General features: G+C 42.3%; 1 protein-coding gene across 1 annotated transcript; it reads right to left on the bottom strand.

The window, feature by feature from the left end:
• Nucleotides 1-1561: 1561 nt before the first annotated feature.
• Nucleotides 1562-18882, bottom strand: SLC25A43 (solute carrier family 25 member 43; the record flags this gene model as incomplete). The annotated part of the gene is made up of 5 exons (XM_080624910.1): nt 1562-1765; nt 2792-2926; nt 14314-14486; nt 15457-15698; nt 18611-18882. The coding sequence occupies 5 exons, from the start codon at nt 18880-18882 to the stop codon at nt 1562-1564; spliced, it is 1026 nt and encodes a 341-aa protein (XP_080481036.1).
• Between the last annotated feature and the right edge of the window lie 4266 nt (nt 18883-23148).

Here is a 23148-nt window from a genome sequence, read left to right as displayed (position 1 = left end):
GCTCATTAAGAGAGATACTGCAAGACCTTAGCTGTAGGGTACATCAGTGTCAGGTTCTAGGTGCAAGGCAGGCCTTACAGCTATCACAAATCCTTCTGCACATCTCTCACCATGCTCACAGACCTTTCCTGCATCAATCTCCATTGCCTCACTCTGCTTTGACATGGTCTAACCGAGCAGTTTCTGAGATTTACTTATTTCCTCCCAGCAGGGACATAAACAGGACAAAACCACATACAAATCAGCAGGCAAATCCTGTGTGAGCCCAGGCTGCTGCAGCCAGGGCAGGAACACAACAGCTGTAATTCACACCTTGCCACAGCCTCGCAAGTGGGACATGTCACAGCCTTCCCACGTGGACACAGGGTTTAAGGTTTTCTATCAGAAGGCACTAGGACGGGGCTGTTCCATAGCTGTAGTTCTACAAAGGAACTGGAGCAATACTGCAGGTCCTCAGCTATAATACCAAGATGATCTTTTACTGTCCAAAAGCTCGTGAGACTGCTCAGAGGCCTATCATCAATTGCATCAGCACTGGCAATAACCCAGTGGTCTTGCAGAGAGGTTGCTGCCTGCAGAAACCATCTGTGGCTCCTGGATCGCAGCAGTTAAACTGGAAAAACCACAACTTGTGTTCACAGTGCTGTCCTACTGGCAAGTTCTGAGCAGCAAAGCAGGCCTGGGTTGGTTCACAGGAACTAAAAAGTAGTTCAATATAAAAATAGAGCTTTAAGAATACCAAAACAACATGACAAGGCTCATGGCTCTGAAATACCCAACACACGCACATTTTCAGGGAATAGAGAGCTTCAGGAAAACTGTTTCTCAAAGCCTGAAACAATTCACATACGCACAGTAAAAACACAGGAGAAAGGGGGGAGATTTTCTAGTATGCACTTACGTTTTCAAGATTGTCATTCCGGAGCATTACAGTTCGTTTGCACATTACAGTTCTCTCTTAGCAAAAGCCCAGTTGCAGCAGCATATTTTCAGCCAAAAATTCATTCAGAATTATTATCTTTGACTAAGTCTCAAAAACTGAAGAGGGGATTCTGGAGTGTGACTGAACTGACACTAATTCTGCATCCACAGAACGCCACATCTATACAATATTGCCAAAAAAAAAAGAGATTTCAGTAGAAATTCCTGCATGTTGTACATATTCTATTTATAACTTTTGGCTGACTTGGTATTTCAGATCACTTAAAAAATATCCACTTGAATTTTTCAGATACAATCTCTACTCTCACCTCAGTTATCTTGCCTTTCTGCAAGTGGTTTTCCCTCAAAATGACTACTCTGTATTGTAAAGCACCTAGAGTAACAGAAGTTCAAGTTCCAATAGCACAGTGTTTTCAAACTAGTTGCACCTCTCCTCTTCAGTCTGTGCTTGCTTTTCATATTGCTTGTGTCCGTTCAGCAAATGAGAGGCAAGATTTACTCGTTCGTGGTATTAAAACCATGCAGTCCGCTGAAACACTGGTACCTGTGGCTGAGCATGTCTGTCTTCCAAAGTTCCTTAAAAAAGGCAGTGTGTGTATCTCCAATGGACACTCTGATGTCAGTTTTCAAGAGCTGATTTCCTTGGCTCAAAATTTTCCCTCCGGAGGCGCTTTAACTCTCTCAGCTCTCTTGGCTGTAAGCTCTGATCCACGCCAGGGGTTAGCTTGTAATTTAAAGGAGACTCAATATAACCATTTCTGTACAGACAGACCCGCTTGCAGAACTCAAAGGTGCTAAACATAACACCGAAGTATGGGACAATCTGATAAAATAATGACAAAAAAGCAACGGAAGATTAAAAAAGAGGCAAGATAAGTCTCACTAGTAGCGTTTTTAGCCGAGATGTTTTAAACCAGGAAACTTCTATGACTTCAAATCCGATCTGCTAACAGAGCTGTGCTTATTTATATAGTCACTCTCACCTGAAACTAGGCTGTCATCTGCAGCATATTGGTACATAACTAATTATAACAGATTTGGGAGGAACAAGGTTTGTGCTAGCTTATCACAACTTGTCAAATACCTAAGCAAATCCTAAGCAACCTCAGCAAATCCCAGTAGGAAATGTGGGATTTATTCTACATAAGCAGAGTGTACAATTTTCTTTTGCCCTTTGCAGAATGAGCAGCTCTGGTGCCATGTGGCTTTACACGAGCTGAGGTAGGGCCAGACACATGCAGGCCATTACAATCAATCACACTGTCACTCAATTAGCACTCAGTAGCTGACCTGTAGTGCTCTATGTAGGCAATCCTCAGCACAGCACTAGAAAATGTATTTATGTAAAATAAATGACCTTCTGTTTAAGCTACCATGCTTTATTTTATGGTTTCAACTCAGCAAGGACTGTAGTAACCAATACACATGCATTAAATAGCTGATTCAAAGTACTACTTTTGACTTCTGGGGAAATGGCTTACACAAGTGCAATTTTATTTACAGCTTAGTCCAACATGTCAAATTACTGGCGCTCACCTGAGCAGCAAACTTGTTTAGCTGTTGTAAGTGGATCATTTACAATCCTCCATCTGTACCCTACCTTGTATGTTAGCAGCACTCCCTTCTCTGAGGACGTGCAAACGAACTTGAAAGTAGTGACATCTAGAAACCAAGCTTACACTGGGGGAAATATGACCCAGTCTGAATTCCAAAGCTAGTTTATAACCTGCCTGAGGTTATACCTCTCATCTATAAACTGCTAACAAGTACAGCAGCACACCATAAACTTTAAAACCCCAAGTGCCCAAGTGTGTATCTTGATTACTTCAGGAAGAAAGCAAAACCTCACCTTGAGCAGACTGGGTGCGAGCCCGCTCCAAAGTCCAAGCACACCTTTGTTCTTCACAGTTTGACGGAAGCAGTCAGCCATGCCAGTAAAATAGACGTCAACTGCTCCATAGTGGGGAAGCCAAGGACTCTGGGCCTGTTCAAGAGACACACAGGGAGATTTAGAACAAGCAAAGGAAAACTAAAGTAATTAAAGATAATTTTCTCCATTCTGGTACATAAGGAATACTTAATACCAGGTTTCACCAGACTGATCTGGATTCTTCCATCAACCCAAAAGAGTCAGCTATTTTGCCTTGAAATACAAACTAAAAAGGAAGGGAATTCATTCTCTGATAGGTACAAAAGAGAAAGAGAGTAGTAATTTCACACAGCACTTCCTTTTGTGCCATGCCACTACTGAAATAAGGTATTTGACATCACTGGGAGGGAAGCACCTATGAGGGGGAAGACTGGGGCTTGCCCCAGATGCCACTCTGCCTTCCTGTAATTCTGATCAAAACAGAAGAGTGTGAAGACTTGGCACTGGCTGCTGAGGCTGCATCTACACTGCAGTGAGAAGGGTAACTGGAGTACGGGTTGAGTAGCAACAGCACAGTAGAAACTAAGTCCACTAAGGGCTGTAGGTGAGTAGTTGATGCCTGTGCTGTTATCTTTGCTACATGGTCAGTTGATCCAGACTAGTTAAAGCTAGCTTGGCAACATCCTGAAGGACTGCAGCTACATTTCCAACAGCAGTACAGACAGTATTTGTGCACACAGAAGTGTAGTGTGTCATTTTTAACAGTAAAATCCTTCTTTCATTAATCTCCTACTGTGTTAGCACAGACAGGATAACCTGACCTTGAATAATCCCATCCTCATCCGTCTGTGCACATGCAGCCATGGGTTTACTTTGCATTGGGAAATCAGGGTTTCACTCAAACACATGGCAAATGACACTTCTCAGTCATGAGTGTGTGGGGACCCCAGCACACAGGTTGATCACTATGCACAACCTGATCACCACAGGGCAGAAGTTTGATAAAATGGGACTTGTACAGTTCACTGATGGGTGAACACAGATATCATTATCCCATCACTGATCTGGAACACCACGTGGTGGAGCATTTTTTCCCTCCTTGGCCAGACTGACCTGCAGCTTCTCAGAGCTGCTAAGCCTATAACAAGCCTCTCATAAATCAACAAGCGGTGATGACATTTTCTAGATGCCTCAGCTACAGCATTTAAAATACTTGGCAACTTAAGTGCTGGAAATGGAAACAGATCAAAACTCATACTCCAAGTAAATACGGGAAGCTGCTAATCAAATAGTTTTAATGCTATTGCATCCTCCCCCATTACTGGCAAGTTTACTGCTAAACTAGAGAAGCTAACAAAAAACCCCTTGCCCTAAACACTCCTCATGCTAACTGCAGTCTTCTTTAGCTACAAATAAAGTAACATATCATGATCTTTTTCCTCACTTTTTTTCTTTTGTGCATGATTGAAATGCATGTGAAATACTTCTGATGACAGGTAACAGGTAAAACCATATCATTTCCTATATGGACAGGACTTTGGGAGGTGATTTTGGGAAAGCAGCTGTCTGCACTGAGAAAGAAGGCAACAGGCTTCCACAACATCTTAATTTGTTGTCTTCTGGATCTTTTAAAAACATGTCCTAGCTCTCTTACCCCAGAAGAGAGTAGGGCTGAGGATTTAATCCATGGTGTTTTATACTTGAAGCAGGAGAGAACAGAAGCTTTTGCTTCTCTCTGAACTTTCTCAACAGTGCACCTGATTTGCAAGAGAGGGATCACATTTGTGGGGGAGAAAGTATTTCAACTGCTCTACTTGCTCATCCCCTTTATGTCTTCATTGGCCTTGCTAACTCCATGGGGCTACAGCTGTTTCCCAACTGTGGTGCAAGCTCCCACGATTTCCTGTTTTAGGATGCAGGGAGGCTGACGTTATGGGATTTAACTGTTGTGATTTTACAGTATCATGAGCCCTGCCTTTGCAGGTAGTTCAAGGTAACAGAAGCAGCCTGGTAGCCAACAGTCATGTGCATCTTCACTTAATGCTCATTGCTAGAAGGAAGCTCAGCTCTGCTTGGCTCTGTTACTTAAGGGATGTATGGGTTTAAAAAGCAATAGCTAAATCCAACAGTGACAAGGAGAGAAATAACTTTTCAAGCCTTAACCCACAGTACTTGAGAAACCGCTGCACAAAGACTCCCATGACCGTACTGCAGAAGATACTGAGTGCTGCAACTGAGACTTTAGGGACCAGTTCCACTAAGAATAGTGATATTAGCACCAGCAATGCTTAGAACAGCAGTTATAAGAGAGTTGGATTCAAAACTCTGTTCTGCTTTCTGGACTATTAGCCAGTTTTCATGAGCTTGCTTTGGAAAGGAAGTAATAGACAGCCAAGCAGTGAAGAGGGACAGGTTTCTGAAATGCTTCAGGAAAGTAGGAATGCTGTTAACATGCAATTCCCCTCCTTTTCAAGTCCCTTTGTTGTTAGACAGGGCATTGACAGAATTAACTGCATAAGTTTGACTTAATCCCCTTCATTACTGTATACCTTGCAAAGACACATATCTCAAGGGGTTTTGATGACAGTTCTCCTGTCTATAACACCAAGACAGGCCACAAGCACGCTGCAGGTTTCAGTAAGATTCTGCATGTAGTAAACACATCCAGAAGACAGTTGAAAAGGAACAGATAATGCAAACCCCAGATTTCTGATTTGCTCACAGACATTGACCTCTTCAAGAGATTTACTGAAGGATTACTTAGAGTAACATTCACCACAGATACAGCCATTTTCAAGGCTTCAGTCTGAGGGGTGCAGTTTGCTTTGCGAGTCTTTCTGCTTTACCTGTGTTTCTAGGAACCTATGCACACTATTTCAGTAACAATTGTCTGCAGAGTCTCAGAATCACCTACTGCAAAAAGAAAACTGAAAACTCTATCAGTGTGTAGTTAAAACTTCAGTATTTTGAAACACAGCTAAACAAAGTTAAAATGTATTAATGAAAACAACAGGAAAGTGTTTCATCTAGCACTGTTTTTAATGGAAAAATAAACAGATAGCTGTGGGTGGTTCTGCATCATCTAAGCATGCCTACAACACTGCAATCCTCACAACCGCCCTGTGGCACCAGAGCCAGAAAATGGAATAACAAAACAGATCAAACCGGTTTCTCTACCTTTCTTGCAGAAACCTACTACAACACAATTCAAACAGCTAATCTCATACCAAAAATATCAGGTTTGACAGACATTGCATGCCACGCACCCTCAAAACAGCTTGAATTCCTTTCTTTTGACACCCCTTGACACTATGGGCTGCTGCACCAAAACCTGTTTGTTATGAACATTTCTAAAGACTTCCTTCCCACCTCCTCTTAGTCAAGGCTGTTTCACGCTGCAGAAGGCTGGAGACACAGTACAGCTCACTGTGCTGCTAAGAGTGCCAAGCTGTTAGTCATAGTGGTGGTGGGACTAAGTTGCTAATCTTTCTATCTCTGATGGACGATGGCTTCTCTAACTGATTAAAGCACATCAAATGCAGAATCAGCTCTATCTACTCTCTCACAAACATGATTTTAAAGTATCCAGAGGCCACCAAGTCTACCAAGTCAGTGATACACCCCAAAGTTAGCATTGTTCTATTTCTATAATAGAAACCCAATAGAGAGATGGGTATAAAATAACCCCAAGCCCACAATTACCTGCACTCACTTTTTTATATAAAGAAATTATTTAAACAAGGGTGAAGTGTCATGATAAACTGAATAATTAACTGAATAATTAACTGAAGTTAATTGTTACCTGAAGTCTCTGTAGACACCATCTCTCCCATTGTCTACATCACAAGGTGACCGCTAGAATAACATTTTGGGAATTAATCTCAGAGATCCTTATAAAGGTTTCCTCTTTAATGACTTCCCCCAGCCCCTCTCATCCTCCTAGGATTGAAGGATGAATGTAGTTCACTTCCGCTGCAGTGGGAACCATGCCCATCAAAAGATCAATCACTTGATTCTTCCCAAGGCTCAGAGTAGCCCCACAGGGACCAAACAGAGCCCACCAGCTCAGGATGAGGCCACTTGAGCCTGAGCTCCGTACAGATTAAAAATTCCCACCTGCACTTTAGGCCATTTTGGTTTGCACCTATGTGAATTTACATGTATCAGAACTATTTGGAAATACTTCCCTTGCAATTCATGTACTTTCCCCAAATTCCCTGATTCTAAAGTTTGTTGTAAAAAGGTTTCCTATTTATTTATTTTTTGAGCATGCTCTACTGTTGGCACAAAGTATGAAAGATGGACTAACAGTGAATGGCTGCCATAGGTGCTATGCTACTCTGATGGCAGATACAGTAAAATTGCTTGTTATTTATGTATTTTCAACAGATTCACTTGTCCTACACTTCTGAGCAATTAAAAACAACAAGTACAGGAAGGTGCTTTACAACACAGTTCAAGAGTTCACACTGTTAATCTGGAAGCTAAAATAAGAAGTCTTTGCTGTCTGGGTTAATAAGGACACATTCAACAGGCAAGTGTAACTGTAGTTCAAAGGAAACTGAAGGACCAGGACTGACTGCAGTTTACATTCAAGCTAATGCCACTAATAGTCAACAGAAGTTTCGCTCAAGTGAAGGCTGAATGCTTGAAAGAGTATTTAATTTCACTCACCAGAAAGGATTAAAATGTAAATAAGTACTAATATTGGGAGAAAAGCACGTATTTACTTGGGCTAATCACTCCTTCCTCCTGAGGACAGCCTTACTTGGTAGTCGTCTTTGTGTCAGTGGTTTGATAAAGCTGATTTTACCCCTGGCTAAAGTCCACCCAAAGGTATCCCAAAGGCATGTAGGAAGGTAACGATGACAGGCTATGAGGAGGCAACCAGTTCCAGAGCAGCACTGCAGCACAGCTGACCTCCAGCTTCCTGCACTCTAGGAACATGTTGTCCTTCTCTCTGTACCTGAACTGGGGCCAAAGCATCTCATCTTTCTGAGATCAGTGACACCAAATGAACTAAACTGTTTACTGCTTGCTCAGAAGGTTGACTTTTGGCTTGAAATGTGCTATTGCCAGGCTGTTGTACCGTGAAGCTTCACAGTAGGTTGCAGAATCCCTCCTCCGCTGCTAAGCTTTCCCTGCTTTTAACACCTGCGGTATGAAAAAAATCTTTGCTATGGAACACAGAGGCCTTTTCCTCAAGGTAGAGCAAACCCCTTACATGGGCACCTCTGGATGGTTTCTGAATCCCTCCCAATGGGTCAGCTCAATCCCTACAAACTGCTGCACCATTTTCATGCACATTAGCACTACTTTATTTAACGCAAACCCTTGGGCAGACTAGCTTGGTCCCGTGTTTCACACAATGAATAGCAGCACTAGGATCTCCTGCTGTCTGTAGAGGAACTAAGGAGAAAATTAACGTTTTACAGGACTGTGACTTTACAGAGGTCATGTTTCCATTGGCCTTATGCAGATGATGTAAGGAATTACACCAAATCAAACAAATACATAAAGGAAGAGCGACCATGAAGTTTGAGCTCCTGTTTATAGAATATTTTGTATAATTAATTGCCTTACATGTCACAGGCACATCATTCTAAGCACAGACAAATGGATGCAAGGCTCTCCTGTATAACTGATCAAAAGTACTCATGTTAGAGGTAACACTGATAGCTGTCACTCTGAGACATTACTGTCTCCCTGCTGAAAATTACAGCTGCAGCAGCTGTGTGCACAGCAGCACACCCTAACCCGTGTCAGGCCATCAGCTGGGCGAGCTTAGAGTGTAAAGACGTGGGCTGAGTTAACCTGTCTGACTTGCCCTAAAGCAGATGAAAGAGCTCTTGCTCACACTACACTGATCAAGGGCTGTGGAGGCTGTAAGAGGCCGATGGCAGCTGGCACTGTCAAGTCTAGGACTGGGAGCATGGTGGCCACTCCAGTGTCTAGACAAAAATCATCCAGATTGCTGATTGAAGCTGTTACAGAAGGTGAAGCTCATGTTACGCTCAATACCTTTTTTCAGGCATTGTCTCAACCATTTACTAGGCCAAATACTTCCCAAAGCAGTAGGGCGCTCTTCTGCAACAGCCTGAGAAAGTGGTATAAAATATCTTTATAGCAACATCAACAAAACAATAGAAATTGCTGGTAGCTCAGAGCATTTAGGCATAGGAAAAAAGAAGGAAGGAAGGGATTTTACCAAACCCAGAATATGACACATATTACCTAGTCACTAATAAGTACCACCCAGGGCATGGGGTCCTGGCTGATGCCTGAATGGCAACGGCAAGAAGAAGGGGAGCGCGAGATCCCAGGGAGAACTAAGAACACTAAGGCAAGGACAGAATAGCTAGCAACCACATAACCCTTACTTCCACAGGAAACCAGGCTAGAAGTAGAAGCTCCTTATTTGCTTCCACACTATGGAATTTGCCAGTCCGCGGTCAAACGGCTCAATCTCTTGACAATTTTCAAGGCTCAGGTTCCCCGTGCACAAAGTCTCAGAGCACATCTGCTTTTGAGATGTCATGTGGACCACATGACCCAAAAAGCATTTCTTATTCTTGATCTGGGTCATGACTCCAATAACTTTCATATTCCCAGCTGACAAGAACACAGATCTGACAAACAGCAGTGACATCACAGCTTGAGAGCTCTCAGAGGCTGCCATGCCAGCCCCAGTGGCCATCTCCAATGACAGAGTGCTCTTGGCAAATTACTCCTGTTTAAACAACACAGGAGCACTGTCTCCTCCTTTCAGCAGGGAATTTCTAGCATTTTCCTTTCCAAAGCTTTGTTTATAATCCAGCCACAGGGCTCTTGTTAGATTGACTTTCACATGTGAGGAGCATAGCAGATGACTTTTAAATAAATACTTGTATAACAGTACTACTTTTAAAAAGAGACTTCTGTATCTCCTTTAACTGACTTCAGACTAGAAATGTGCCAATGGGGCACAAGATTGCATTTACTTTAAACAGCTTACCTCACAAAGGGAATGACTGCTTAGTTTTCTCGAAGTTACTAAGAAATCATAGCATTTACACCATTTACAACAGAGTTTACACTTGCAGAGCATCTCGTGTTCCAAAGAATCAAAAGAAACCCCTCCAACAAGACCCCCAAAATACATTGCAGAGTTACAGGCAGCTGGGGCCTAATTCATTCATTTTCGTCGCTGAAAAGAGGCCACTTCATGGCTAATGCATGGCAACAGTCTACACTACCCAAGAACAGTGAGTCTGTTTGCTTATGGCAGTGGAGCGAATTCAAAGCCTGGATTTTAAAACAGAAAGATCACTACTAAGCAATGCTTTCCCCAGAGACATGTCCTCACAACTTGAGGATGCTGTGCAGTCAACAACAAAACTCTGCCGAATCTTGCAGTATACTAAAAGTATGCTTATTCTGTATTACAAGAAGTTGATGGTAAAGCTATACCTTAGTAGGATTTATTGATGAATGAGAGTTTCAGACAAGTTTTAGTGACAGAAATCAAATTATACTATCAAAATATGGTATCATTTTCAAACTTGTGCAAACCATGCAAAGTTTGGTCATGTAAGCAGGAGGAGTAAGCTACTCGATGGAGTAGCTGTGAAACTTTAAAGTCATCTTTGTGCATTTTTCCTAACAAAATTGCTGAAGTCACGGGTTAATTTGGAAGGAAGGCTGAGAAGCACCAGCCAAGAGTATCTGAGCCTGCCTCTGAGGGTCATGTGCACAGAGGGAAGTGTCAAACTCGGGTATTACGTTTGCTTTGACTGTTTCCATGTTTGTAGGTTTTCAATTCTACACATAGCCTGGGATCAGTGTCATTCTAATAATAATCTTCCATATGGCATATAACAGCTCTAAATTAATTTTCCCTTACTGAAATGTCAGAGCTCAGTCCAATATGCATATATGAAGGACGTCGTAGGCAAAAAAGATGATGTGGGAAGTGGAAACATATTACCAGTGCTTCCCTTAGACCCAGGTTCATTCATTGCAGGTATTTCCATGTTTAAAGTAAAAGAATAAAGTGTTCTTGTATGCAAGTCTGCAAGGTAAAAGTACAGTACTATTGCTTCAATACTGGATCTAACAAAGAATATGATATTACAAGGATTATGAGGTAAGGAAGGAAAGCCAAGAATAACAGTCAAAGATATAAATAAAGATCAGTAAGTCTTTGTTCAAAAACTGATGTAGCGCAAGAGTGAGTCAGGAAAGCATTTGATATAGATATCTCTCTGTATAACCCTCTCCTTCACTAACCCCCTTCTACAGATGCATAACAAAAGCCATATTTCCATGCTGAAACATGCATACAGTACCTCTTAATTCTCTAACATGCCCATCAGGAGCAAAGTGAAAAAAGGAAGATAAAGGAATAAAATTAGGATAAGCAGAACATAGAGAACTCACATATTCAGTAAGACTCACTCATATTAATTAACATTTCTTATAAGAAAAACATTTCAAAAAAAGCAAGCATACTCAGCAAACACAGCATCTTCATTAAAAACCAAAAAGATAAACATGATAAAGATAATTCTAATAGCAGAGGGGGAAGAAGCCATGGTTACAGAGCAAATCTGACATCAAAATCATCACTGAAACACAGAGGAAGAATTGTTCACTGACAATTCCTACTCCCACAGATGTCAGAAGATGTCAGATGACAGAAGCTGCCAATGTCAGAAGTGTAGGATTCAGAGACATAAAATAAGAAAGGATGAATCAACGTTATTACAACTGAGATTAACCTTATCCTTCCTCCCTGTGAGAACAATTTAAGCATTGGCTAGATGAGAAGATAGATGGAGCTAATTCTTCCAAGACTGCCTAGCATGTTAGGTCTGAACTGGATGTTTTGGTCTCAGGCTTGTACTCCATCACAGAATCAGAAGACAGCTTATGTCCTCGTTTCTCAGTTTTTGAAGCTCCTGAGACCACTTTACAACTCCCTAGTTCTCCATCACCAACGGGTTCACTGGAAAAGTCCTCTCTGACAATATACTACCACCTACATCTGTCAGATCAATGGGACAGAAGGGAAGGAAAAGGAATCTGATACTGACCTCTGCAATGTGCTGGGTTCCTCTTCATACAGTGTTCACTGCTTCAAAACAAAGCCAGTATTTCCCTACACATACTGCAGAGCACTCACAGCAGTCCTGGGGCAGCCGAGGCTTTGGTGCTCTCCTCTATCAGCTAGAAAGTTGAATTACTGAATGGAGACTGAGCAGAATATGGCGTCTCAGAAAAACTGTGATCAAAAGTATCTGCTTCCCTTTTTCCGACAGAACACTAAAATGTCCTGAAGCTATTTTTTCCCTTCTTTATTTTCCCCATTTCTAGGTCTTTTCTGGTGGTGTTCTCTCTTCTGACTACCACCCTGCAAACTGAATACACCAGCAAGTAAGCACAAAGCAGAACTGATCCCTACAAGGCTGGGCCTTACAATGGTGCTAACTGTGAAAAACAAACTTCTTGGATGATCTTACATGAGTTCCAGTGAGCTCTTAGTATCAGCTTGGGTGTGATCAACAGGTCTCTTTTTCAGAAAGCCTCTGTGACTTATGTTCAGGACCCAAACAGATTATGGGCTTTCACACCTAGGCAGCTAGTTCTTCTGAAACATCTTTGCCTTCTCCCATGCCTTCAGAATAAATCACTGAACAGGAGGTGTTTCTCTAAGCTTGGAAAATCACTGTTCAGTTGTTTCAATGCACCTATGAGAAAAAAATCCTCTCTGTTGCTGGGCCTTTTTCCACCACAAGTACTTTTAGCGTATCCACTTCCTACATTTTTAGACAACAAATCCAGTTTGCTTCTTATTTCTAGAAGTGCCAATGTTTTAAGCATCCCTTTGGGGAAAGAGTACAGCCTAGTGGCAGGAAAATGAACGATGGGCCTGCTCCACTTCTCTACTTGCCTGACAAGACAAAGCTTGACACAGAACTTAACATCACACCAGTCACAAATGAAAATTACTTCTGAATGGATTATAAAACCTGAATGTTCCACTAACTGATACATTGACAGAAAATATTAAAGGGGAAACAGAACAACAAATCCCTGTCTTTTATTTTTTTTGGGCAACAGTATTGGTGTGAGCTTAAGGATATAAAGAGAAAGAGGACTTGTGAGGGGCAATTGGTTTTCTTAGACCCACTGATACAGCTGGAAAAAATGATCAAATTTTCATGCTGACAATCTCTTTTTCACCTGAGACATTTTACGAGATACCTGAGGAAAGGGCTCAGCTTAAAGCTTCACTTCTGGACACGTGAGCTGATCTGATAAAAGACATTACTTCTTCAACTGAGGTCCTCTGTTACAAGATTGAGAGAGTGCAATGAAGCCTCCTGTGTCACTGGATCTGAACCCTGCCTGAAAAAGGGAACCTGGGGAGCAGAAGAGGGGAATTCAGTTTCACTGACCTTTTGCTAGCTTGTGATTTACCAACCAGGCCTTACTTGATGAAGGGGGCAGGGATCAATATAATGCTGCCACACCAAATGACTGGGGTTTTTTGGGGTTGTTGTGGTTTTTGTTTGGGTTTTTTTGGTTTTTTGTTTGTTGTGTTTTGTTTGTTTTTAATAAGATCACAAAAGCTTCCCATAAATCTGCAGTCCCATGAACTAGGCTGAAAGAACAAACTCGTATGCCCCAACCAGAGAGCCACCAGATGGTAACAGCTATTCACTGACACTCTACTGATGAAGTTCTAATAAAAAGTAAACAGCATCAAATGAATTATGTCAGTGAGATGGAAGCTCTGTGTGTGTGGTTGTTTGGGTTTTTTGTTTGTTCATTTGGGGGTTTTGTTGTTTGTTAGGGGCTTTTTATATCATTTTTATATCATTTTTATATAATTTTTATCATTTTTTATATCATTTTTATACCATTGTTAGTAAGGATCAGCAACATAATACAAAATGATATGGTAACTCTCATGTTGCGGATACTCCAGGAAAGCAGCAGCACCAGCAACTGGGAAGTCACTTGTTAACAAGAGGAGATAGAAATAAGAAAAGGATTGTTCTGACCCTTCAGACTTAACACGTGTTGTGCGTGCTCTTGCGACTGCCAGTACATAAGTCAGGCATAAATGGCAACACAAAGGCTTTGGAAATGACATTGGATCTTATTCATTCTGCCTACCACTAATGGGACCGAATTCCTGTATTTGACTGAAGGTTTGCCAATTATGAACTGTGAGAATTTAATGGAATTGCTATGAAAAAGAAATTAAATAAAGCTGAAGACACAGAGCCTGAGAGTATACATATATCCAATGATAGTACTTGAGCCCACCTTAAAGTGTAACAATGATTTTCAGACCCAAACCAAACCAAAACCGAAGTAAAATACAATCAACCTAAACCAAAGTCTCTGTAGCCTACTGAGAAATACAGTGGCACTCATGGTCATCTGGCTAGTCTTGTCCGAATTCCAACAAACACCTGTAACAAAGTACTAGTAACACAAATGCTCTGTACCTGCATCTTCCTCTTGACAGTCTCAAAGGGGAAGGAAAGTGTCTGTGCCACAGCAGCTGCTACACAGCCATTGATGAAGTTCTGAAGAGGAGTGAAATGAACGATGGGTTCTTGCCAGATTTTGTCCAGACTGATGTAAACAAAGAATGAGCCAGCAGAAAATGGGACAGCACCTAGAAAGCAAACCAGACAAGTTTATAGCAACGCACTGTACACTAAGAAAACAGAGCTGCTCATCACATGATCTAGAAAGATGGGATGAGTTTGCTGACAGTTTGCATCTCACATTGCTCAAACCTGATCAATATTTTTGAAGAACTTTACTCTTCAGTCACTGGTTTACCACCAAACACCCATATTGTAGCATCCAGATGTGCTGACAGGGGCATACATTTACATAGTAAAAGGCAAATGTTGTCAGAATTATTAACTGCTTTAGTTTCATGACAGGTCAGCTCTGTCACCAGGTTTCTCTTTTCAGACAAGCTCTTACTCCAGTCCAATCCAACCCTGGCAGCTGTACACGTACCTAGAGTGGCCTCTTCAGTCAAAGCTGATCAGGGATACTTCTCCCCTCTTTTGCTTGTTTCATGGTCTCACCAATTTTATAGTGGAATTATACACTATTGTTGTTGTTATTATTATTTTATAATGTCATATTGTGGAAATGTGGATTCAAAGTTAAATGGCATTTTTAAAAGCTATGAAGAGTAAAAAGTAATTTAAAGAGGGAATATCACTAATCATCACTTTTCACATCAGTTATACATTACTGCTCATGCTGGTTTCACTGAACAACAAGGGAACACTCACACACAGACAAGAATTAGGAACACTCTGTGTGTGTGTATTTATTTAAGAGTTGAATGGTGCAAATCTTGCATCAGAGCACAACTAGATCATCTACAAAAGAAGGAAAAGAGTATTTTGTTGAATACTTAACCATAAATAAAATGCTATGCACTTGGTCATAATTAGAAGTAATAAAGCTGCAGCAATCACTGTTGTGCTTGCAAACCTTTCTGCTGAAGGCTACAGAAAAACATTACTATTTGCTTTTGAAATCAAGTGAGCAAATGAATGCAGTACATAGATGCACTAAACACTGCGCAATAAGGTGATCTTTCCCCAGTATTATTTTACCTAATATAGCTGGTGAAACGCCACGGTAGAGTGCAAAGAGTCCTTCTTGATGATAAATTTTGTAAAAAGCATGAACAATTCCTTCATAAGATGGTTCCAGTCGGTTCTGCACAATGAGCCGTGTTTTAATCACATCCGTGGGGTAAGTCACGACGGTTGCAACCATGCCAGCCAGGCTTCCTGCCATGATGGCTCTCCAGTGGGAAATATGACCCAACTCATCAGTAAAAAGTATAACAAGTCTAGAGTGAACACAAAGAAGAGGAACTGTTAGTGACAGTACAAACACAACACATGAAATTTAAGGCAGATTATACTTGATGTAATTGTTCTTCTGCCCACAAGCCTCTTCAGCAGCAGGAGTTGAAACTTTAACATGTATTTCATCAAAGATCTTGCTATATATAACCCCACACAAGCATCAGAACCTCTGTGAAACAGAATATGTGAGTGGACAAACATAAGCAGTCCAAAAAACGTGCCTCAGAGCCCAGAGAGAACTTGGCTAAGTCCATGCTGCACTGAAGTGCAGAAATGAAAAAGTTACAGTTAATAATAAAGTCAGGGACTGGAATATAGAACTCAGCAAATGCAATTTGCTTTGATTTTACTGAGCTAAAATACTTTCAGTACCTGAAAGAGCTTTTTCAGAGGCAGCCTGCATAGGTCTACCTGCACCACACTTCTCAGCACAGATGAAGCTCACATAGCTTGAACTGTGGAGCCATGCTGGAGGCCCAGAGCACCAATTCAACAGTGAAAAAACTGTCAAAGATAGAACTTGTTTGCTTTGCAAGAAACTTTTACAGCAATATTTGACCACAGAATCCTCATTTCTATTTCCACCCACACAATGAAAATTACCATGACTTAAAGCATGTCTGCAAGAAATTGTCTGATGATCAGAGACATCAGTACAAACACCCAGTCAAAGCTATCATGGATGAAGAAATACACAGATAACATCATCACAGCCTTCTGAGAGCAATGGAACCTTTCTCTGTTGCTTACTTTGGGACAGAAAGGTCCACAGGGATACATCGCCAGAGAAGATGTATGTCATGGCACTATTATGCTCAGGAGGTTAAATCTAAATCTGAAATTTTTAAATCGAAGCACAGTTTTAAAGGCTAACCTACAACTCACACGTTTGTGACACCCAGAAGGACTTTCCTGTGTATACAGAGCACTCCTGCATCAGGGAGAAGTGTCACGGGGGGCGGCAAGAAGCAAGTAAAAAGATTTGAGAGGACAATCTTAACTGGAGGTAAAGAAACTTACTATTCTATTTAGAATTTATTATTTATATCTATTTAGAATTTTATTATTTAGAAGCATGAATTGCCTAAACAGCAGATTTACATTTAAACTACACAGCATTAGTACGTCCAAAATAATTTGCATTTACAAGTCACTGCTTGCTCAGTTGATGTTTTTTCACAATTGCACATTTGCTTTCTATCGCATGACAGGTCCCTGCATCTACTTGTCTTGTGCCCTGAGACAGCCCAGCACAGAAAGACCAGCCAAGCAGAAGCGATAGGGCATAAACCTTTTTTCCTTTGTGTCTTGTACAGTCCCTAACGCAACACAGCCTGATTTTCCTGCGTGTGCACAGATGCACAGGGAGGGTGCTGGGGTGTCTCTGGGCACTAAGCAGGTAACACTGAAAACCGCCAGGGAAAGAGGGAGTATGTGCACAGTAACCAGAGAGGGAGTGCAGCCAGGTAAACCCCCCTGACCCACTGCTGTGCCTGGGCCTGCCACTGTGCTCAATGCAGGTCCTTCTGCAACTGCCATTACTCTTTACTGAAGTTCCCACGTAACGTTTCTCTTTTTGTGTTGTCTACCTTTATATACACCACGTTCCCACTAGAAAATACAGCTCCCAAAAAATTCACAAATAATATATGAAGAAATATACCTAGGTGGCTTTTATTTCATCTTCTGGCAGCCTGCTTCCATTTTTTTTTTTCAAAAGTACACCCAGTGCAAACCAGAGATAAACTATAGCCTTGTGAAACTGTTTCAAGCTGAATAAATAAAGTGAGCTATTTTGCTCAAGCTCAACTGGTTTATAAACGTACATCACCCTGGCTCTTCTGGGAACTTTAAATCACTGTTTCTGCTCCCCCACTGCCACGATGCCTCCTCCCTTGTTGGACCACCGCACCCATTACAGGCAGAAGTACACAACAAAGCTGCCCAGTTCCAGGGTCGCTTCATCTATCACCTCCCGAGAGGCACTGGCAGAGCGGGGAGGACAACTCCTGCTCAGGCAGATGAACGACAAACCCACAGCGTCAGCCTGGGTGAGAGCCGCAGCGCGCCGGATTGGCCAGCACAGGCTGAGACCGTGCTTCTTCCCACCCAGCACGTCCCAGGATCTCCCAGCTGGGCAGAAATGTCAAGCGCATTCCGTACACACGGCTGGCTTGAATTCAAACCGAAACAAAACAAGAAGTGGCAAAACACGCTGGTGCGTGCCAACAGCCGGGCACTCCTTTAACAAACCAAAAGATACTGGCAGCAAAAGGGAATCCTAGGAAACAGCACGGGTTGGCAGAGCTCAGCCAGCACTGCTCCATGTTGATCCTGCCGAACTCCTTCCAGTGTTTACCCTAATTTTCCTGTGTGCTATTGAAAACAAGGTCTTAAAAGCAAATAAGGCCACGTATGAACTTCAGACCAAATCAAATTTGCATAACAGCCCCTGCATAACTGAGAAGAAGATTTAAATAATGGTTTCATTATTTTCTTTGATACAGACAATATAAATACTTGAGAGCATATAAACAGAATAAAGTGTTGCAAATAGCAGCCATCACAGTCAGCTGTAGGTAGCACTGTAACTTCATTTCTGAAAGAATCCGGCAACAGACTATCTATCCACCTTTCACCTTTTGAAGAACACCTATGACTTTATAAGCTGTTGCTGACCAGACTCTAGGAGTTGCTACGTGCTGAATAAACTAAACAAGTCATTATCCAGCGTATGTGCCTCTGGGGTGAGAGCACACACGGCCAGTCAGCCACCCCTGAGACACCTCAGAGACCCTAAGGACGAAGCTCTCCATTCTCCAGCCCCTTTTCTGCAACAGACACGAAAGGCGAGAGAGCGCAGGCGGGGCCGGGCCCGAGACCGCTCGCTTACCGGCGGGAGGCGGCGAGCTGCAGTGCGCTGTAGGGGAAGAGGCGCAGGCAGGCGGTGAGGTTCCCCTTCCAGAGCGCCCGCACGCCCTCGGCCCGGCACAGGCTAGGCCCGGCGAGGCGCAGCCCCCGCCGGCAGTGCCAGGTGCCCACCTGCGCCAGCACCGTCAAAAGCTCCAGCGGCGCCGTCAGGCTGAGGCTCAGCGCGCCCGCCAGCGCGGCGCAGCTCAGCCGCTGCACGGCCGTCAGCCGCGCGTCCCGCCGCCAGGTGGCCATGGCCCGCGGGCCGGACCGCGCCGCGCAACACCAGACCGCAGCAGAGCTGCTCCGCTCGGCGCGGCCGCGACAACCGGCCCGGCCCGGCGGGCGCGGCCAGCGCGGGGGGCGGTGCCGGCAGCTCGGATGCTGTGAGGCGAGGCCCCGCCCCGGGCGCGCTGTCTGTCTGGAGGAGGAAGGGAAAGGCACGCGTTGCTTCGCGGGTCCCGGCGTCTCCTCGCATCGCTTCGTTTGGCCCAGCGCTGCCGCCCGGAAGCGCCCCGACCTTAAGGGCGGCTTGCAGCCGGGCAGGCAGCTGTTACTGGCAGGGTGCTACGGGCCGGCGAGCCTCGGGCCTGGGCGGCAGCAGCATGGAGGAGGACCGCAGTGCTCGCTGCTCCGGCGTGTATTCAGACACACACAGTATTACACCATCATGCAATCATAGAATGGTTTGGGTTGGAAAGGACGTTGTATTTGCTTGGTGGGAAGAAAGCGGCTAATCACTATGAAGGAGAAAAAACTGTTTAAAGGAAGATTTCAAAACAGCAGTAAATGTGCATAAACTTCCTTATACATTAATACTGCTTGGAAACAAAAGACTTCTAACCATAAAAGGGTGATATTTCTTCTAGGGGTTTGTGTTTCTTGCTCACCTGCACAACACAAACCCCTTCCTGAGCACAGGTTTTTTCCACCCAGTCTTCCCATTTCCATTTCTCATTTTTGGCTGAGTTTTTGTGTACACGTTCTGGCTGATAAAATGAATCAGCAGATGATGTCAGCCTTCTGCAGCACAATCTAAACCATGGAAAAGATGGTGGTTGGGGTGACTTTGCCCGTTGTTATTTTTTCTCCTGTGTAAAGGGACCTGCCCAAATAAAACCAGTCATTAAAATTATAATAATAAAACCAATATTAAATAACAGATTGTTACTAGCAGGAACTAAGGTTACTAAAAAGTAACACTTGAAATTGCATCTTTCCTGACAGCCGAGTCAAATTTATATTGTTTATGCCCTACTTAGTTTCCTATACCTCACAAGCTATCACTGCAAAACCAACCAAAGCAAGTGAATCCTCTGAGGGAACTGATTTTCTTTTGCTGCTTTTGTTATTCGTATAAAAATATGCTTTTATTATAGTTGGAGACTAAGTGTCATTGAACGTACATCTTATGCAGGTGAATCCTTTGTACGAACTATTCCGAAATCACTTTTATTTACTAGAAGATACCTATGCATTTTTTTATACTTTGTTTTGGATAGATGTAGTTAATACAGAACAATGTACAGTGTCCTTAAAGTAGCTACTAGTTAATTCTTTAACAATTCCTACGCTGACATCATCCCACATTACTATACGCATTTTAAGCACTCATGTCATCATTTAAATGTCTCAGACACCCTTGCAAGGAGAACATCAAGTTCTGGATTGGTTTTGGTGGGGGTTTGGGGTGGGTTTTTTTATCTCTGAGCATAGTTTGGTCACTATCAATGAGTTACTTCAGGATAATATAGTTGTGGCTAACATCAGGATCAGGCACAACACCGAAATCTGCACACACTGGTTTTATTAGTAAAGTGGTGTCGGAGCTTGCTGTCACTTTAAATGTCAAATTAAATTCCATTCTACTCTGACCCTGTCTTCCTTGAACATGTCAGTACCTAACAAGAATGTGTTTAAAGTCTCACAGGAAACTTCTGAGATCAAGGAGGGAGAATGAACACAGCTGTCAAAGAACCCACTCTTCAGCCCATGCCATCCCCACATACAACTTAGAAAAGCTCTAGATTTAGCACTACTCGGAGGTGTTCAGTTGCTGCTTCTTTCCAGGACATTTGCTGGAAACTCCCAGGACAACAAAATGCTTGGAGTACATTCCTTTACTGGTGGTGGGAGGAGAAGCCACTCCAATGAGCAGTTGCATTGTCCAGTGATCAATAGTGAGAATTAGCAGATCTGCCTGTAACAACCCAGGATGTCTGCTACCAAGCCAGAAATAGAACCTTACAGTTTCTCTTCTGTGACTTAATCACAAGCCTGCCCTTCTGTACTAAGAGCAATGCACAGTGCCAGCTAGCTTTGCTGGTTTTAAAGCAAACTTTAGAAAACGGAAGCCACCAAGAAACTTCTTCAATCTCTCTGTGTCTACAACAAAAAGCTCATGCTAGAATTAATGCTATTGACACGCATTGTAACCATAGCTCAGGAATGCTATAAACCAAATTATATTAAGAAGAATTGTGTATTCTGGACTTTCTGTATAAAGAAAGTCCAGAATGTCCTGCCTGTTTGGCAGGACAGCTTATGTTATGGAGATCAATTCTCCTAACAGCCCAAACTTGCCAATCACCTACGTATATACAAAGTATTTGAGGTAACCTTGTTGTGGATTAAACCCACCATCATACAGGCTGATTAGAAAGACCTGGCAGGAAAGTTAAACATGTTAAAAAACAAAACAAAACACCACCAGGTACTTTTTAATATTACCTTAATGAAAGGTAAATTGAACAGATTTTCCGTGCAGCCAGGGAGTGGATGGAATTATTCAATCCATCATTCAGGTGTTTCCACATTCAGAAAGTGGTTGGGGAGCTAAGCTGCTTCTCACTCAGTAACTGATCATATCAGTTCTAGGGAAAGAATATTTCAGCAGTCCACAAATTAGTTTCATGAGCCAAACTTGCAAAGACAGCCATCTGCAATAAGGAAGGTTGTATCATTGTTATTTATGTAACAAAACTATGCAAGTTTCCCAGTGTCCTTTGTAACAGTTCTTGGTGTTTTATTTCAACATTAAATGCAAGATGGAGGTTTGATTTTTTCCTATAGATTGTACAACCTAAAGGTAAGGAGACAATAGTTTCAATACGGAAAGTAATTTCAGCTTTTAAATTACTTGAGCAGTATGCAGCATCCAGACATAATTCCTCAAATGACATTACCAGGCCACAGGCAGAACCATAGCCAAGATTCTTACTTGCATGTACTTATGCATGCTTCATGCCCAAAGATTCTTTCAACCACCTTCCTCCCCAACCTATTCCTGAAGCTCCCAGGCAAAGCTTGTTTACATGCACTGGTTGTCAGGCTTCAAATCAAACCCAATTGACATGCAGTGTTATGATGGTGCAATATCTGTGTCAACACACCTGTGAATTAAAGTTGATTTACCTCAAATCCTCTTTAGCTAAATTAGAATAACTCAGAATAAACAAATAAGCTGGTTCTGCACAGCCCTTTGCACCAGTTTTGCCTAACCTGATTTTCGAAGACATCACACGAGTTGTGCAGGTAGGGTTTCACCTTTGCTTGCTGTTCACTTTTAAGAAGAAAGTGAATCAGTTCTTTCATCCACTGTGTGAAAGTGAATCATCCTTTCATCAGTTTTGGATGTGGAGCTCTTAATTAATATGACATAGCACTTCTCAACATGAGAATGTTGCCAGAGTGATTTGCTTAACATCCTGTCTCCTTTGCCAGAGGAAATACAACTTGTTCACTCACAGTGTAACTCACTACACTGCTCCAGCAATGTGCTCGATCCTAGGAAGCAGCATATTCCACAACTGCAAAACACCTCAGTTTCCAGTAGTTTGCTCTCTGAAATACAGAATATATTTACATATAATTTGCTTAATCACTGGCAAGAAATTGTTGGGGTTTATTTCTGCAACCAAGAGGCACAGTATGAGTTTTTTACTTCTCTGTATCAGTTAGTACCTGGTAGCGGAGGTACCAAGGTATGATAACATTGGGTTGGAACACACTGTGTTTAAAAAGGAAGACAGCATTCTTATACCAGTCATAAGCCTAAGAAAATGAAACCAAAAGCCTCAAAACCATTTCACTGGAACAAGAAAATCATAGGTATTTGTGAGAGTTTTAACAGAGCTCGGTATGAAAGAAAACTTAAACTCTACTCATTGTTTGTCATGTCATTATTACAAAATAGTTGCCAATGAAAATAGAAATGGAAATGTACTTTTTGTATAACCCCTCTCATAATAGGAAAAACAAAATATTAACAGCATTGCCTCCTGAACTAGTGGGTGTGTGTCTTCTTATCTTTTATTTCTGTACCCTACTCTCAAATATTGAAACACCTACATTAAGCTTTTTATTGAAGAGTTAAACCATTAAAGTTTCCCAACTCCTTGCATCTTCAGAAAAACAGCAAGTCCAGAGCAGATGAATATGACCCTGTAGCTGCAAACTGATCTCAAATTCTACTTTGCCTGTTTGGGTTTGGAAAAATGTACATAGAAAGGAAAACAAAAA

The sequence above is a fragment of the Psittacula echo genome (assembly GCF_963264785.1).
Source record: "Psittacula echo genome assembly, chromosome: 8".
NCBI lineage: Eukaryota > Metazoa > Chordata > Aves > Psittaciformes > Psittacidae > Psittacula > Psittacula echo.
This window is presented reverse-complemented; position numbering and strand designations above follow the sequence as displayed.